The sequence below is a fragment of the Colossoma macropomum genome, unplaced genomic scaffold, assembly GCF_904425465.1.
Source record: "Colossoma macropomum unplaced genomic scaffold, Colossoma_macropomum, whole genome shotgun sequence".
NCBI lineage: Eukaryota > Metazoa > Chordata > Actinopteri > Characiformes > Serrasalmidae > Colossoma > Colossoma macropomum.
The window spans coordinates 37,074,351-37,094,078 of record NW_023494788.1 but is presented as its reverse complement, the minus strand read 5'-3'; the positions used below and the strand labels follow the sequence as shown (position 1 = coordinate 37,094,078).

General features: G+C 37.7%; 1 protein-coding gene across 3 annotated transcripts in view; it reads left to right on the top strand.

Annotated features, from left to right (window-relative positions):
• rnf130 (ring finger protein 130) overlaps window positions 1-19,728 on the top strand; it is an 81,120-nt gene that overhangs the window by 48,148 nt on the left and 13,244 nt on the right. For all 3 annotated transcript variants that reach the window (XM_036569294.1, XM_036569292.1, XM_036569293.1), the window contains exons 6-7: window positions 8,906-8,988; window positions 17,187-17,283. In XM_036569294.1, coding sequence (XP_036425187.1) covers window positions 8,906-8,988; window positions 17,187-17,283 — 180 coding nt within the window. The remainder of the gene's footprint in view (window positions 1-8,905; window positions 8,989-17,186; window positions 17,284-19,728) is intronic.

Sequence of the window (19,728 nt, the reverse complement as noted above, 5' to 3'; positions counted from 1 at the left end):
CAGTGTTGAATGCTTTACCCTATGCAGGGATCAGCAAAAACAATTGCCTGAATGCCTGGGACAAGTTAAATGTGACATCGGGATAGCAGCACGAAAAATCACTTACCCACTTGGGCAAGCTCCTGTTGATGGTGCAGGGTGTTAACAGGACAACTAAGGCCAAACTCAGTTCACTTGAACATTTAAATCATCGCCTTGCAAAAATTATCTTGTTCATTGTCACAAAACAAGCCAGTGGTATTACTTGTTTACAATAACATCAAAGCGAAACATTTGGAAAATGGCGGCGATGCATGAATACGAAGAAAAGCGAGCTTCATTCCCTCATGGAAAACTCCCTTTTCATGGGTCCATTTTGATCACTCTATACCTGAGATGTTCTGGAAAATTTGTAGGAAATATCCTAACAATTCAGATTAAAGTGGTTTTAAAGTCCCTCGAGTGTCACGACAAGCCTCTGTCACATTATATACAGTGGTGAAAAAAGCCCCTAGCACATCTGGACAGCTGGACATGTGTATATGACAGTTAACATGTTGACAAGTTAGTCACAACAGCATTTCACACAGTTAAAAAAATAAATAAATAAATAATTATTTCGCCAACTAGCCATGTGAGATAGACCTTCAATTTAAAAATGAACTGGAACTTTGTAGCCAGTATTGTACTGACATGACTTGCAGAAGGTAAGGTAATATTCACTGACTTATGCATGCAAATGCGAACATTAAGATTGTTGATAACCTGAATGTGAATGTATTTATAGTAAAATAGAAATACAACTCAGTGGTAGAAATTTGAGCAGTTTTGTTAAAACTAAGTTTACCATGGTGATCTTATTTATGTAAGCATGGTGTGCTTATTTATATTTGAATAACACTTTAAAGATACAAAGATTTGTTTGGGACAGTCAAAATTTGCATTGGTACAGTGAACTTTTAGGTTGCTTACCAGATTGGGCAAGTTTAGAAAAACGCTAACATTGAGCCCTGCCCTACCACATAATCTGAACAGGACTGGAAAACGGTTTTGGGCCGAGAAAATGTGCTCACATTGGAAAGGGCCCATGAGCGGCTATTTGAAGATCCCAGCTAAAAAGGCTGTCTTGCATTCAAATCATGTTAATTAAACTTTGCATTTTTGATTGTTCTGATCGTCTTTTAAAAATAGGCCTCATACCATCTAGTTCAGTATCTGTAGTAGGAGTTGCATGACTGTAATTGTTAGGATTAGGATATAAACAAGTGGTTGTGTAAAGTATTTTGTTTGTTGATTGCTAACAGGGTGGCAAATGCTGTGCTTTGAGGTGTGAAATGTGACTGCAGAAGAGTTTTTGTTGTACTTCAGTGAGTTTCAGTTTTGGGCACACAAAAGTACACAGACTGTCTGGTGTAAACTGCATGTTAAGATCACCACAGCTCTCAGATTCTCACCTCTCGCTGAGGATTCAAACTGGCTCTGGCTATGTGCGCTTCCATGCTCTGGTCTTATCAGTCCGATAGTGAACAAGCGATCATTTTTCAAGCTAAACGCTAGTAGCAAGCAGTATCTCTTAGGGCTAGAAGATTAATTGTTTTCATATTGAAATCGCAATTTGAAAGAGTACAATTTTTATTATAGAATACATGATCAACAGTGTTGTCTTGTTTTAAATGGAGAAAAGCTGAACTAATAACACAGAGCCTGTAGATGAGTTGGACCAATCAGAAGCAATAAAACACCTATGTTCTGTATATGTGACATCACAACCACAACTGACTTATAGTCTGACTCACTCAGCGTTCCAGCTTCATGCCAGAAAAAAAGTGGATATTCTGGTCTTCTTGGCCAAAAAAAACAGGCTGGGAAATTCATTAATAGAAAATAATTACATTTAAATCGCAATCGTAGTATTGCTGAGAAAAATCGCAATTAGATATTTTCTCCGAATTGTCCAGCTCTAGTACCTTTATAGATAAGCCTTTTAGAGAGTGATATAGGCCAAGTCACTGAACTAGAACTAGGAACTTATTCCTGAATTTTTGATAGCGGTTGTGGTTAACAAGGCTGTATTTCAGTGCAGTCTTACGCAACTTGTAGTAGAATTGGTTTAATATTGTGTATTATTTCCACACTAATAAAGTATTTTTTTCTTAGTGTAGCAGAAAAACTGCTGTCTGTTCTCTACTCCTCCTGCTTCACTGCAGTTTTTTATCATCACCGTATTTCAGGTACTTAAACTTGCTGAATGTTGCCCACAGCGCCCACTAGTGGATTTCTTAGTTGACTAGTCTATGCAACCCCTAATCTGTAGCAGCTTATTTGTGTAGTCATGGTTGTGTGAGTTGTAACCTCAGCTCCTGGCTCCTGGCTGGTGCTGCAAGCTGATACTCCAGACTGCCTGTTTTTGGCTAGACGGGCTTAGCTGGGTTGAGGAAGAGAGAGCCAGTGGTTTCATATGAAGCTCTGATTCCCTGAGGAATTGAGAAAGGATAGCTTGTCGGGCCACTGGGCTCATTTCAAAACCAATCATGATTAGAAGCTTTTACAACTGGTCCCAAGAGGAATTATTAGTGCCGTAATAAAAATGATCAAAACCCTGTTTTTGGAGTACAGTACTAATAAACGATTAAAACAACAGTCTCCAAAAGCTTTCATCTTTTTAGTTTATTTATTATATTTGATAGACAAGGACTGAGTAAATTATATTGGAATACACTACAGGAAGTGTAGGGGGTGATATGGTTTCTTTAGTTTCTTTTGAAAAGCACTTTATAATGTTTACATGATCCACACAGTCATTCTGACAGACTGTAATGCAATACAGGAAGTGTAGGGGGCGATATGGTTTCTATAGTTTCTTTTAAAAAGCACTTTATAATGTAAGATTTTTATGTAAAAATAAAATAATCCTCCTTTGCAGTAAAATAAAGCTGTTGTACCACAGTTTTAAATGCTGGAGTTAATGTACAACTGATAGTTCACCCTTTAACCCTGGAGGTTGGTGTGCAGACTGCTGGTCACCAAGGCAACACAGACAACAGCCTTGCCTAGCAAGCAGCTTACAAAACAGCAAAGGAACGATTTAAGACGAACATCGATGAATTGGAGACGAATAGACTGATTTAACTGAGTTTATAATCACCCCAGCTGGTTTCCTGATACGTTTAATCTGCAGTCAGAAACTGTCAAACACTAAAAAGTCACAAAGCTGAAGTCATTCACCAATTTCTAATTCGAATTTTTCCATTCCACCTTAAATGGTGCAGCATTTACATTATGGAGCCTAAGGCACCATTTAAAGTGGAACAGGAAAATTTGAACAAGAAGCTGGCGAATGACAACTGACTTTAGCCTCGTAAAAAATCTAACGTTGAGAGGAATTTTACAAAACACTTCCACTTTTGAGGAAAAGTTTCCTGCTGGAGATGTGAGAAAAGCAGCTATAGCTGAGCTAAAGCTTAAAGCAGAGCAAAGTACTTCTGTGCTTTGGTTTATGTTTTTCAACCTATACTAGCACATTAGCATATACTGAGACATATTTACAGCCAAGACGGTAAAATGGACATAAAATGTTGTGGCTCCCAAAATAGTTTGATTTCTGTGGAAAGGACAAAATGGTTCTTCTTAATATTTGGGTTGCTGACACCTGCTTTATGGCATTATGCACAGAATCCTTTTTAGTTCGGTTATTATTTTTTAGAGTGTATGTTAATTGATTATAGATTTCATATGGGTTAAGCATTTGTGGAGAACATCAATGGTCCACAGCCTGGTTGAAGGATCTGAAACGGCTTTAAGACGATAGAACTAAGAGTAAACTGAATGATTTCAACAGCTATTGTGTTCCTTCAAAGCTTCCAGTGTGTTTGTGTGAACTTTGCCCTCCTTCTCTTCGCTAATGTTTCATACCAAACTGATCTTTTTCCTTCCTCATTCCATGTCGTTGTGTTATTTTTGGTTGAACTCCATCACATGCTTGCCTGCTCCTCACTGCTGTTTATCGGCTGACTGAGAGACGCTAGCTCGGTCGCAGTCGATGGTGCTTTGCTGAGAGCGGCCATTAGAAACTCAACACCGCTCACCACAGGGCGACCTTGACCAGGACACGGCCAGGTGACAGAAATAGCATCCAGAGAAAAAGATGCTTCCTGGAAGAACATCGGCGAACGTGACAGAAAAATGGGTGGAGTGTTAACGTCACTCACTAACGGTCCGCTAGTTTCAGTAACTGAGGCAGCTGATGGATGGATGTTGATTGTTTTAGGTGAAGAGCCTGTTAGACGGGCTGTATTTACCGTCAACTTTGATAATGTTTGTTGACTTATTAGGGTTTAAAGGAGAATTCCAATTTTTTAATTCTCTTAATCATTTTATGGTTGAGATGTAAACAAACACATTCAGAGTGGTTTGGTGTGAAATGCTCTGTTCTAGAGAAACTTAGCGAGTCAGAATTGTTCACAGTGGTGGTGATAGGAGCCAGACATCCACCTCTAAAAGCTCCCACACATAAAGTTATTACATGATTTGGTTATGAATACACTACCTGATATTTAAGATTGCTTTATATTAGTTTTGGGAAGATTTTAGCCATAAAATCCAGTCATGATGGAGGGCTACAGGCAGGATGTTCTAAGGCAAAATAGTCCCTGAAGAAAACTCATTATTTCAGATTTTACCATCATCAACTTTCCATATAAAACTCAAAAGACGTGTGTAGGTTCACTGGTGGTTTTGGATAGTAAATAAAATGGCTATATTTGTGTTGTAATCATGGTAACCTCTGGTTCCTGTCACCACCTTTGACTACAATCAACTATTTTTCTGTATTAAACTTTGTCACTAAGTTGAAATGATGATGCAGTGCCTGTCAAAAGTTGGGTACACCAACCTTTTTGAGAATTTAATTAAATGAACTTGTTTTCTTATAAAAAATAACAAAAACTTATTAAAGCTTATGCCCTGCGATGGACCGGCGACCTGTCCAGGGTGTATCCTGCCTTCCACCCACTGACCACCGGGGTAGGCTCCAGCTTCCCTTGCAACCCTGAAGGATAAGTGGCTTAGAAAATTATGTGTGTGTGTGTGTGTGTGTGTGTGTGTGTTAAAGCTTACATCTTGTTCAGATGTTTAAAGGACGTTTGGCCAGCAGAAGTTTCAGTATGAGCTTTTAACAATAGTTTAAAAAAAGAAAAAAGGTCAAAATCTGCTTTGATAGTGAGGAAGATACTTTGATTAACATTAAGCTTTGGGCTGAAGATAAACACACACCAAGCCAAGCATTAACACAAAACTGATTTATGATCACTAAACGTTTATGGATATTTTTAGTTTAATGGCTGAAAATTAACTGTTAAAAAAAACATCTCTTTCGTCTTTTTTCATCAGTTTTCTTAAAAGCATATTGCCTAACAGTTACATGGCTGTTGCTAAGACAAATATAAATATTGAGAATGATGCCTATGTATGAATTTGTTTCCAAAACAAGCAGTTTTCATCATCATTAGAACATTATGTCATCCTAATTATGATTTCTACAGTTAATTAATGGAATTTGTGTCCTTGTGAAAGCTTTACAGCCTATCAGCTTTGCTATAATGAGGAAGGGTGGGGTTTAAATAGTTTAAATAGCCCTGTTTGGTAGAAGATTTTATGAAAAATTTGACTTTCCTTTATTTTGCAAAAAGTAATTTTGTATTTTACATAATGCAATAATGAACACACCCTCCTGCCTGTACTGTACAGAATTACCCCAGAAACAGAAGCAGGTCACTTTTCTGACCACTGAGCCTGCCACAGTGTTATAAATACATGTCGGCTTTACGCACGGTGTGAAATCATCCGTCCTGCTCAGTGACCTGCACGCCACTCTTACTCGCAAGTCTCTCTGGCTGCTGTAAAGCAGAAAACAAGGTGAATGTTTTGCTTAGACCTGTTTCCTGGTGGGAAAACTGCCCAGCACTCAGCTCTTTAGATAATGGGATTATATCTACAGTTGGAAAGCTGACAAGCATCTAAAACTGCTTAATAAACGAGATTCTCCATTACTTTCCATTTTTCCATTTTTCTGTCTGCTTTTCTACACTGATGTAGGTGGATGATAGCTAATTACATTTACTCGGTTCGGTTGGTTGGCTTAGTAGATCTCTCACATGATAATATTTTTACTTCTACTTGGGTATATTGGGGAGTAAAATAAACTACTTACATTTTAATCATGAAAGGGGAATTCCACTGAATTTTTAAAGTTTCTATATAAACAAAACAAATGGTTAAGCTGTAAACAAAGTCATTCAGAGTGGTTTGGTGTGAAATGCTTTGTTCTAGAGAAACTTACAGAGTCAGATTTGTTCACAGTGGTTGTGAAAGGAACCAGACGTCCACCTCCCTCACAGAAAGTTATTACATGAAATGGTGTTGAATACACTGCCTGATGTCTGAGACATTGTTTTATGATAGTTTTGAGAAAATGTTGTCCTTAAAATCCATTTGTGGTGGAGGAATACATGCAAGGCAGAATAGTCCCTAAAGAAACTTATTTGGCCATCATCAACATTCCATATAAAACTCAGAAGACACGTTAGGTTCATTGGTGATTTTGGATAGTAAATAAAATTGCTATATTTGTGCTGTAGTCATGGTGACCCCTGGTTCCTATCACCACCACTATAAAAGAATCTTAGTCAGTAAGACCCTGTTTATACCTGGTTACTTCATTTGTCTTGAGTATCAGGATTAAATCTGGATGAGGCCAATCCACATAAAAATGCAAGTGTAAACGCACTCAAGACGCATTCAGGACGTGGACTGAGATACATTTTAGCGGCGTAAACACATCTGTCTCTCCAAGACACATTCAACAACCATACCCCTCCCAGTACAACCCAAACCCCTCCCAGTGCAACCAAAACCCCTTGTAGTACAACCAAAACCCCTCCCAGTACAACCTAAACCCCTCTTAGTGCAACCAAAACCCCTCCCAGTACAACTAACCCCCTCCTAGTACAACCAAAACCCCTCCCAGTACAACCTAAACCCCTCTTAGTGCAACCAAAACCCCTCCCAGTACAACTAACCCCCTCCTAGTACAACCAAAACCCCTCCCAGTACAACCAAAACCCCTCCTAGTACAACCAAAACACCTCCCAGTACAACCAAAACCCTTCCCAGTACAACCGACACTCCTCCCCATGCAGTACCTCACTGGGCATCTGTGTCTGTGAGGAAGATAATCATGGAGGACACACAAGGTCGGGGATCGGATGAAATGAAATGCTTAATAGCAACATGGACAGACACTTCTGTACAAAACAAACTGCAAACAAAGAGGCTGAACAGATTAACAGTTGGTAATTAATTGCCACGTAACAAGCAAATTTCCATCAAACACAGCAATTAGATTTCAGCCCGAGTGACCGGAGACACGTTGACTACTAAGTGTAAATGCATGTGGTTAAAATCTTATCAGGATACAATCCAGATAGTAGACACATGAAGTGACCAGGTGTAAACTGGGTCTGTGTTTCTCTAGAATGGAGCATTTCACACCAAATCACTCTGGATGACTCTGTTTACGTCTCAACCACTGAATTATGGCAAAAAAATTAAAAAAAATCAGTGGGACTCTCCTTTACTGTTTACTTCTGAATTCTCTTTTTTTTTTTGCGTTTGTTGTTTTGATTCAGCTCATGTTCTGCATTATTGTTGTTCACACCTCTCACTATGGATGTTCCACTGCAGTTCTTTATGGGAACTCAGCACTCCAGGAGTTTTTGAGCTGCTGCTCTTGTACATGTGCGCTTGTCTAAGCTACCATATATTGGACAGAATATAGAGGATCTATGTTGGGAACTGAAACTGTGTCACACAGAAAATAGTCCCCCACTTTGGAGTTTTAGAGCTTCAGTTTTTGGATTTTTGGAGCTCTAATTAGCTGTAAAAGTCCAGAATCTCTTGGCAGTTTTTGACTTCTCATGCTGGACTTTATCTGCTGACTGTGGTAATTTGTAAAACACAGCTTTGGATTTTGGACCTTAAAAATCTAGTTACCACTCTGGTTTTGTTATACTATTCACATATAATAGCATAATTACATACAGTTATGTAATTAATATGCCATTTATATTTGGTATGATTCTGCACTTCAGACTTTTGTTGTGAATGGTTCTTTAAAGAACCATTAAAGAACGGATATATAGCATCAAAAAGGGTTCCACTGTTGTTAAAAGTTAGTAAAACTCTTCTGTTAAGAGTGCATTATTTTATAAATCTGTTGTTTTTATTTTTTTGTTCTTTCTTCTTATCCCTCTCCCAATTTGTTTATCTTTGATAGTATCATTCATTATTTTATATTTATAATAATTTAGTTTTTTTTTTTTCTTCAATATACTGTTTTCTTGGAATCTCAAATGGTACATAAAGTACAGTGTATTTATTTATTTATTTGTTTTTCATCTTGTTTTATTACTTTTTCTTTTATGTAATATCTTACATTAATATTCATTTCTTCATTCTCCACACTACTTGATTACCCTCATTTCACGCTGTGGTCAAGCCCTTTTTTTTGTTTTTTTATTTTTTTTTGGAACTTTTTTTTCTTATTATTATTTGTTCTAGCTTTGTGTTTGTTTATTTATTTTTGCTTCTGCTTGTTTTATCAGTGCAGTATTGGCACAAACCCTTATGGCATCACCTGGCTGTTGCTAGGCAACCTGTGCTATGACACACCAGGGATTACATCATACTCTTGGCTGCTGCTTTCTGCGACCTGTGTCCGTCTCTCCTGTCTGACCGGCCATGCTTTTCCAGTCCAGATGCAGTCCACGCTGCGGGCTGTGTTTACTCTGGATGCAGGCTGATGTTTGGTTTGAGTTCAGCTCCTGTGTTCATGCTGTACTCAGCTTGGTCACTGTGTTTTATTTTCCAGGAAACGGACCCTGATTTCAATCACTGTGCCGTGTGCATAGAAGGCTACCAGCTAAACGATGTGGTCCGCATTCTACCATGCAAGTAAGTGCCCAGATTTACGGATTAAACTCCTTAAAGGACCCAAATCATGGAAAGTAATAACATGGATGTTGTTTTGTTCTCTACACAGTCCATACAGTCAAGTAAACTACGCTGCAAAAAACAGCTCATTTTATATAATTGATTTTTATGATGTCACAAAAATCAACAGATTTACATATTTACATAATTGATTTCACATACTAAATAACATACAGCAGTTACTGTATAATTCATAGTAGATACTGCAAAATTCATAATAGATAAAAGAATAATAATCTATAGTAGATTAGAGTAGTACTAAATAATTCATAGCAGTTACTGAATAATTCATGGGATGGATGAGGTTGGTGTTAAAGTTTTTGTATGTGTTTATTAGTGCATATTAGTGTGAGTGTATATGTGTGTTTGTGAGGTGAGAGAGAGATGTCTCTGTTGGATTGGAGCTGTGACTCACTGCCCCTGCTGGACCTTCTCTGGTTTATTTTTAGTGCTGCTTTCACTGACCTCCAGGCAGATTTTAAACCATCTCACTCACACACACAGCTTAATACGCACGCACACACACATGCAGAGAAAGACACTTTTATTCCTCCTCAGATCATTCCCAGAGTTTCCAGCACCATCAGCTGGACACCAGGACAGAATCTTTGTAGGTCACCCTACCCAAATCACTCTCAGCACTGTAATAAAAACACCCTCCAAAATCACGCAACTAGTGCACTGTATTCAAACCCCCCCCCCAAAAAACACTCTCCAAAATCACTCTCAGCACTGTATTCAAAAACACTCTCCAAAATCACTATACTCAAAACTCTGTATTCGACCGCCATCCAAAAGCACTCTACCAAAACAGTGCATTAAAAAAACACCCTCCAAAATCACTCTATCCAAAACACTATTTATAAATGCCCCGCATTGTCACTCTACCCAAAACACTGTATTCAAAACGACTTCCAAAATCACTCTACCGAAAACACTGTATTCAAAACGACTTCCAAAATCACTCTACCCAAAACACTGTATTCAAAACGACTTCCAAAATCACTCTACCGAAAACACTGTATTCAAAACGACTTCCAAAATCACTCTATACAAAACACTGTATTCAAAAACGCCCTCCAAAATCACTCTACCAAGACACTGCATTCAAAAATGCCCTCCAAAATCACTCTACCAAAACACTACATTCAAAAATGCCCTCCAAAATCACTCTATACAAAACACTGTATTCAAAAATGCCCTCCAAAATCACTCTATACAAAACACTGCATTCAAAAATGCCCACCAAAATCACTCTATACAAAACACTGTATTCAAAAATGCCCTCCAAAATCACTCTATACAAAACACTGTATTCAAAAACACCCTCCAAAATCACTCTACCCAAAACACTGTATTCAAAAACACCCTCTAAAATCACTCTATATAAAACACTGTATTCAAAAACACCCTCTAAAATCACTCTATATAAAACACTGTATTCAAAAACACCCTCCAAAATCACTCTATACAAAACACTGTATTCAAAAACACCCTCCAAAATCACTCTATACAAAACACTGTATTCAAGAACACCCTCCAAAATCACTCTATACAAAACACTGTATTCAGAAACGCCCTCCAAAATCACTCTACCCAAAACACTGTATTCAGAAACGCCCTCCAAAATCACTGTATACAAAACACTGTATTCAAAACGACTTCCAAAATCACTCTACCCAAAACACTGTATTCAAAACGACTTCCAAAATCACTCTACCGAAAACACTGTATTCAAAAATGCCCTCCAAAATCACTCTACCAAAACACTACATTCAAAAATGCCCTCCAAAATCACTCTACCCAAATACTACATTCAAAAATGCCCTCCAAAATCACTCTACCAAGACACTGCATTCAAAAATGCCCTCCAAAATCACTCTACCAAAACACTACATTCAAAAATGCCCTCCAAAATCACTCTATACAAAACACTGTATTCAAAAATGCCCTCCAAAATCACTCTACCAAGACACTGCATTCAAAAATGCCCTCCAAAATCACTCTACCCAAATACTACATTCAAAAATGCCCTCCAAAATCACTCTACCAAAACACTACATTCAAAAATGCCCTCCAAAATCACTCTATACAAAACACTGTATTCAAAAATGCCCTCCAAAATCACTCTATACAAAACACTGTATTCAAAAACGCCCTCCAAAATCACTCTATATAAAACACTGTATTCAAAAACACCCTCTAAAATCACTCTATATAAAACACTGTATTCAAAAACACCCTCCAAAATCACTCTATACAAAACACTGTATTCAAAAACACCCTCCAAAATCACTCTATACAAAACACTGTATTCAAGAACACCGTCCAAAATCACTCTATACAAAACACTGTATTCAGAAACGCCCTCCAAAATCACTCTACCCAAAACACTGTATTCAAAACGACTTCCAAAATCACTGTATACAAAACACTGTATTCAGAAACACCCTCCAAAATCACTGTATACAAAACACTGTATTCAGAAACGCCCTCCAAAATCACTCTACCCAAAACACTGTATTCAAAAATGCCCTCCAAAATCACTCTATACAAAACACTGTATTCAAAAACACCCTCCAAAATCACTCTACCCAAAACACTGCATTCAAAAACACCCTCCAGAATCACTCTACTAAAACACTGTATTCAAAAACACCCTCCAGAATCACTCTACTAAAACACTGTATTCAAAAACAACCTCCAGAATCACTCTACTAAAACACTGCATTCAAAAATGCCCTCCAAAATCACTCTATAGAAAACACTGTATTCAAAAACACCCTCCAGAATCACTCTACCCAAAACACTGCATTCAAAAATGCCCTCCAAAATCACTCTATACAAAACACTGTATTCAAAAACACCCTCCAAAATCACTCTACCCAAAACACTGCATTCAAAAATGCCCTCCAAAATCACTCTATACAAAACACTGTATTCAAAAACACCCTCCAGAATCACTCTACTAAAACACTGTATTCAAAAACACCCTCCAGAATCACTCTACTAAAACACTGTATTCAAAAACACCCTCCAAAATCACTCTACCAAAACACTGTATTCAAAAATGCCCTCCAAAAAAAAAGTTTTGACTGGGAGGGTGAAGGGTGCGGGGTATTCTTTGGTTTTGCTCAGTACTTTATGTATGGACTACAATAGAATGCATTTGGCATTTCTTTGACATATTTGTGGTCTCTGCATACTTCAGTATGTGGAAGTACATTGAGGGTTACCCTCATTTACAATGCAGCCGAGCAAGTTAAGCAGGGATTGAAGAAGTTGAAATGGAATTTAATCAACTAAAACAAATCAAATTAAATAAATAAAAGCTCAATTGAGAAATAGACATAAAATAGCAATAAAATATGTAATAAAAATTAATGAAAAGTTAGGAAAAGAACTAACTAAGATAATAGACAATAAGAAAAACTAAAAATCTTAAAAATGAAATGATTCAATAAGATACGAAAGGAAAATAGAGCAGTAAAAGAACTAACATCAGGAAGTGGTTAGAAAGTTAAAAATTTTAAATGGTCGAGTGACACCAGCGAGCGGAGCATTAGAGTTCTGCAGTTCAGTAAAAACTCTCGGCTATTTCGAATCATCTACAACACATTGTCCATCAGTCCGTATAACCGTTTCACCATGCAATAAACCATTTAAGCATGCAGATGGTTCTTTGAGTGTTCTTTACTAAAGAACCCTTGAAGAACCATCTTTTTTTTCAGTTTACTGGTAGATGCATGTCTGTAGATTCCGTCACTGTAGTCGAGGATGGATGATAAGGTAATAATCCTTTTTGCATTGGGAAACACACCTTATTTCGCTATAAGAATCTGAGCTAGTTTAGATGACTAGCTGACTAGCTTATAAATTTGATATATATCCATGATGTTGATATTTACAGTGATAAAATCAATATTGGGGTCTCTGAAAAACAGCAAAACATTAGCATAGACAGCATAGAAAAACTCTTCTGTGACTAGTTTTCTCCCAACATTTAGCCTGCAGTTCATACTGAGCCTGTTTTAGTTTTCTGCTAAAGCTGCAGTGATTAAGATTTTAAACACTGCTCTCTAAGTGCACCATGAAACCTTCATCTCCACAGAGTTTCTTCTGTCTCACTCTCAGGAAAATATGACCATGTCTGAATCTGCTAGCCACCTCTGTCTGCTTCTCTGGCCTGATAGCCTCTATTATCTCTTCCACAGCAGAGCCAGATCTTTCAAAACAACCCCGGTCCAGCGGGATTAAATGAGGCTAAATGTAATCTCCCTAAGGCCTGTGTTACTGTTAGGGTTATGTTTATGAATGCATCACAAGTAAACCATTATTACGTTGCTTTGTGGATTATGCAATCATTATTTACAAAGCGCATGTTGGATTGTGAACAATGAAACCCAGCTGGTCGGTAAACAGAAGGGGGGCTGGTCTGGTTTAGCGCACAAAGCTTCGGCCTTCTTCATTTATGAGATTTCTGTTCTGTGCTCAACCTTAGCAAGCGTTGCACCCCCTGCTGGCCACAGCTGGAATTACTTTGGCATTAAAAATTAACAGCATGACTGAAAAAAAGTGAACAAGAGAGGAACCTTGCATAAGCTTCACTCTTTTCCAGTCACCAGTCTGATGTGGTTTACCCTTTTTATCAAAACTACATACACACACAAGAAACAAGCCACTACAACCCACAGAACATATAAGAGACTGGAAAAAGATTTCAGACAGACAAAAAAAAGTCAGTAAATGCATGTTTAATGTGGGACATTTTGTTCTCCCACGTCAAACATGCAGCTGCCTACTAACTCCTAAATAGCAGTGACATCAGACTGAAACTGCAGAGGAGAACAAATCACAAGCTGGTGAGTTTCAGGATGATCTAATCTGTCAGCATCAGACCACAAAGAAGAAGAAAGAAAAACTTAGAGTACAAAAACAAGGATACTGAGACTGATACTGAAGATAAATGAGAAGAGGAAGGAGAGAACAAGAGAAGGAAGATGGAAGAAGGAAGATGATGCTGAGCTAAAGGAAATGATTAACATGTGGTTGAGAGAGAAGGTGAAGTGGAGCAGATGTCCAATAATAAAAATAATAATAGTAATTTAGTTTTTTGACAATAACAGTGCTCATTAATGAAATAAGCCAGAGTTGTATATTACATATTATATATGTAACATATATTGTTATTATGTAATGCTTGTAGAATGTAAAACATGTTTTCAGCTGCGGAAATTCCTGATGAATATTGATGAGTAAAGGGTTGTATTGATAATACCCATCGATTGGTAATAATAATGTAAAGGCTGAGTAATGCTAGTTATATTGCACTGTGCCAAAGACAGAGACCAATTCATTCCTCATTTATTTAATCTCTAGTCTAAACAGCCATTAAACAGAAGTTACACGTTATTCAATGTCAAGAAAAAAAGCAGAAAACATTATTAACACAGAAGTCTCAGCAACTTAATATATATTTTAGTCCACTCTTAACCTTCATTACTTCCATTCTTTTCAGGAGATTTACTTTCAGTTTCTCTAAGAAATCTGCAGACACACCTCCAAAGTTCAGTCTTCGGAGTTAGTTTTGCGTTTTCTTCTTCTCACCAGCCCATTAAATGAAACTTAAGCTGACAACAACATCTTCTCTAATCACATTGCAAGTAATTTGTTTACTGCCCACTGGTGGATCCCAAACACAAAAGCAGATCTAAAGCTGAATCAGAAAATCACTTTTCTAACTGATTGATCAAACATTGCACCAGCCTGTCAGGCATATTTTGAAGATGTATGACACGCATTTAAGAATGTTAAAAACCAGTGAAAAAAAGTTGTTTATCTTTCTCCTTATCTCTGACCATGTGTGTGTGTGTGAGTGCTAGGCCTTCTGTTCCTGATCAATAGGCCAGAGCCAAGCTAATGGCACATCACTTGACCCAGTCAGAGCCATTCAATTTACGTCCTACTGCATTACCCCTCTGTGTCTAATGTATCCACTTTAAAGTATGTGTACGTACGTGACTTTGTGGGTGTCTCTGGTTCTTCATAACAGCTGCTATTTGTCTATACTGACTCTTTCAGGTCTACAGTAAAGCCTTTCTGCTTCTGCATATCTTTGCGTCATGTTATTTTTGACAGAGCCATCAAGTATTATCGCTCAATTCAGCACAATCTCAGCTAATGAGATACAGCACTCAATATATGCTCCTATACACAAGAACAGGAGATAATACTCCATAAACAAACTCTATAAACGCTCCTATACACTAGAATGGGAGATATTAGTCTATAAACGATCTTAATGAACGCTACTATACACTAGACTAGGAGATATTAGTCCATAAACAACCTCAATAAAGGCTTCTGTACAGATAGGATTTTAGCAGTGGGATGCAGTAGAATATGTCTGATTCCTTGAGCAGAACCCTAAATACTGAACTAGTGAGCTTGTTGAGACACCTTTTCAGTGACGTCACATGAGACAGATGAAAACAGGCCCACAATTTCCCATCATACAGAACATCCCAGAGATGGTTATTTAAGTCGATATCTCAGAAACTGCATGTTAGAGGAACTAAAAACTAACTAACTAACTAACAAAAAAGAAAATATTCTAAAAATGCCGTACCGCATGCTCATGTCACTACGGAAACACGAAGAGTTTTAGTCTGTAGGCGGAGCCTTATTTTAGCCACGCCCGTGCATTTTAGAGCAGGAAGTGGGGCTGCATCCCTGTCCCTCATGGCCACATGGTGAGCAGTTATATCCCATTGTTCTGAAGTAATTGTGTCACAAACTCTGAAAATCAATGTGGAACATGAAGAATAGTCATATTTCCTGTAGTTAAGTTCTGTTTTGTGTTTTAATGAAGAATATAATGATTTTATGTGTGTTCAAAGCTGTGTCTGTTGGTCATGTACTGGCTGTGTTTTTGGGTTTGAGCTAAAATTGTCACTACTGAAACAGTCAGTACTCAAACATTTGGTAACGTTTCAGTGTTGTGACTGTTTTGATAATAGCAAAATGAAATGTTCAATCATTTGTTTTAATGACTTTGAATCAGTTCAGTAGAGTGATCCAAATGCACTCAAACTGTCCAGTATCTAATAACACACACACACACACACACACACACACACACACACACACACAGAGCAGTCTAGTATATTTTCAATCTACTGAGGTGTGTGTGGGTGTGTGTATGTGTGTGTGTGTGTGTAGTGAACACCCTCATCATTAATTTATGCATTACTCTCTCTCCATCACAGCAAATAAAACGCTGCTGGAGTTCTTTGGGCCAATTGTTCTCCCTCCTCACACACACACACACACACACACACACACACACACACACAGACACACACACACACACACTTGTAGCACATTAAAGGCTCTTACGCAGCACTGGCACTCAAAGCTCTTTCACCGGGTCCACTAATGCTTCACTGTGGCACCACTTAAACTTCCAGCAGTGGAGTTATATTACAGGTGGACGCACCTCCTGGTAGAGCTTTCTTTTTTTTTGCTATTTTCCTTGTAATCACATCCCCAAACAGGGCTGTTCAGACCCCGCCTACCTCACAGAACACCTGATTGGCTCAAATACCATAACCAGGAATGCATATTCCACTTGTTAACAAGCCGCATGTACTAATTAGGATTATATAATGAATGACTTTATATTTTTAAAGCTATTAAGTTCATACCTCTCAAGTAAAGGGCAACATGCAGTTTTAAATTACGTAAAAAAAAAAAATTATTAGGAATGGAACGGTGCAACTTACTGTGTTGCGATTAGCCTTTTTGCTTGTGGCTGAAGAACTGGATTGGGACATGGACGTCTGTGCGTAATTTCTGTTTATTTGCAGAGTTTAATTTCTATATGCTAAACATATCCATATTGCTGCCTTGAAAGTCACACAGTTTGCAATTATTATTATTGTTGTTATTATTATTATTATTATTATTATTAGTTAGATCCCATTGTTTTGAAGAAAATGCATCCCAAAGTCCTAAAATAAGTGTGGAACATTAAGAACTGTCACATATTTGCTACTGTTACTACTAATAATAAAAATAAAACTATTGATTAAATGACCTCAAATGTGGAAATTACCACAATGACCACACTAATGACCGTATCTCTTCCTGTTTTCCAGGCATGTCTTCCATAAGATGTGTGTGGACCCCTGGCTGAATGAACACTGCACCTGCCCAATGTGCAAACTCAACATCCTCAAAGCTCTGGGCATCATGGTGAGCACCCACGAAACCACCAGGCCTCATTCGAATAAATGCAAATAAACAGAAACAGTAAACAGTAACAAGACAGTATCTTTCTCAAAACCATGTAAGCTAGTTTGAAGAGCAAAGTTGGGTCCAGATTTCTCCTGGACACCTCCAGCCATCACATGAATTTATTAAACTCCATAATCAGTGGCACCTGATTTAACATAATGAAGTGTTGATTTGATAAAGCTGGTATTGGATTAAAAACTACAAATAATACTGGAATTCCTTGAGGAGAGGGCAGGAAATGGTCAAACACATTAACATACATAAAATCACTACATATAGTTATGGGCTCATTGATGTTACCAATGCCCCATTTAAACAGGATTGTTTATTTATAATTAAGGACTGCTTATTTCTAATTATTTAACACTGTCAAATTTCTGTCCCACGTCTGTAGTAAACGGCCAAACAAACGCATTCCGTCCGCTAACGTTTAATTGAGGGTCTGCAAGATTTGTCTGAAAACTGTCATTGCTAAAGACTGCAATACAGAATGCATTAGCATCTAAAAATGAGCACCCTCTAATCACTTCACCCCAGATAGCGAGCATATCGGACCACCCAGATTATCGTCCTGCGTGCCAGGTCTAACTAGTTTTTAATCTCCTCAGAAAAATTTTATGTGCACACGGCTGTGTTTTTAGAAAATAAACTAAGACATTTACAAGATATTTTCAAACAACTGATATAACTGACTAGGCCTTATAAAAAAGGATCTTGTTGAAAATGTTGTTGCAGACACTCTGCTAGATTGGCTTTATTTATGGTGATGCTGTTAAAATTATTTGCGAAATAATTGATAAAGGATAATGAAAGACAAAAATGAAGGAAAAATAAGTAACTTGGTTGTGAGTGGAAAATGAACAGTGAAAAATGGCATTTTATCTAATACTCTACTTAACCACCATTTGTTCGGGAAAACCCTGAACAAAAAGCCAGCAGGCTGCCAGCTTTGCGGTCAGGGCCTCTTACTAACTGGGAACATGCTGTTGACCTCCACTGTAGAATTAAATGTTTTTTTTGGCCTATTGTGCTGGTTATGGGTTCTTTTTCTGTCTGATGTGTTACTCAGTGAGAACTAGTAAAACTACATGGCTGCTCAGCGACAGCTAACAGCTGCAAACACCACAGAACATGTTTGTTTCACTGTCACTCAAATTTGTGCTCTCCAAGCCTGCACTGTGGTGTGTGGTCCTTTTGGCCTGCTAACTAAGCTAGTAATTGCAGCTTACTTGCTACAGCTCCAAGCACCACAGAACAGGTTTGCCCTTCAACACCAATCACTCTTAAAGATGAGTCATTATCTGGGCTCGTGTCAGTCAGACTCAAACCTGCATGGTGGTGTGTGGCATTCTTTGGACCTGTAGTCTCCTCGCTGAAGTACTGTTGGGTTAGCTAAGAAGCTACAGATCCAAACACCATGGAGAGATTAACAATATAATTTCTTCTCTTGATCACTGAATGCAAGTATTAAAGTATTAGCTCAAATTGGCAAAATTGGCTGATCTTGCTTCCTAGCTATGTTTGATTAGTAGCTAATACCGGTTGTTCTGTTAGAATGATACACCACACAATAGTACACTAGATTAATGTGTTGAGTCAAGTAAAACTACACAAGACTGTATATAAGCAAAAAGAAATATACACAAAAAACACTCATTCTGCAAGCAGACATGCTGAAAAATGTAGAATCAGCAACATACATAGTTAACAAATCCACCAACATTACTCAGCAGTGCCTTCTAAACATGTTAGAGTACCAAATTAAAAATAAGAACTTTTTTTACTTTCATAAGCCTCTAGCACACTAATTCACTTGTACTGGGAAACGACTGTGAAATTATTGTAGACCTAAATAATTGGCATCATTTTTAAGTCATAATTTTTAAAGACAATTATGTAATAATTGTGTCCCTTTAGTCACTCAACTTCACTCCTACAGATTTAAGTCATTATCATCTAAACTTGAGTTTGAGCCAGAAATAAACCTGTTCTGTGGAAAGTAGAGCAGTTAGCATGCTAGCTAAGCTAATGCTAACCAGCTCCTCTCTTCTAGTTAGCAGCACTGTGTAACATTTAGGTTTTTTTTGGTTTAGAAATGGCGCAGGATGAAATGGAACAAACCGCTTATGGCGCTTTTACACAATTTTATGCCCCACACACCCAGCTTCTCTTTACATGGGGTTAATATTACATGATGGGTGGGTCGATAACAATAGACCAGAATAAGATCTTGTTCTATTAACTTCCATTAAAGGTTAATAATGTTTGTCATTCACCTGTAAAGTTAGGATTAGTTTTTGGAGATAGAAGTTTTTGTTCAACAATATATTGTAAACATGACAGTATAAGACTATAGATGCTGGACAAGCATTGTAAGTAGGTGCTAAACTGTTATATTGAGGT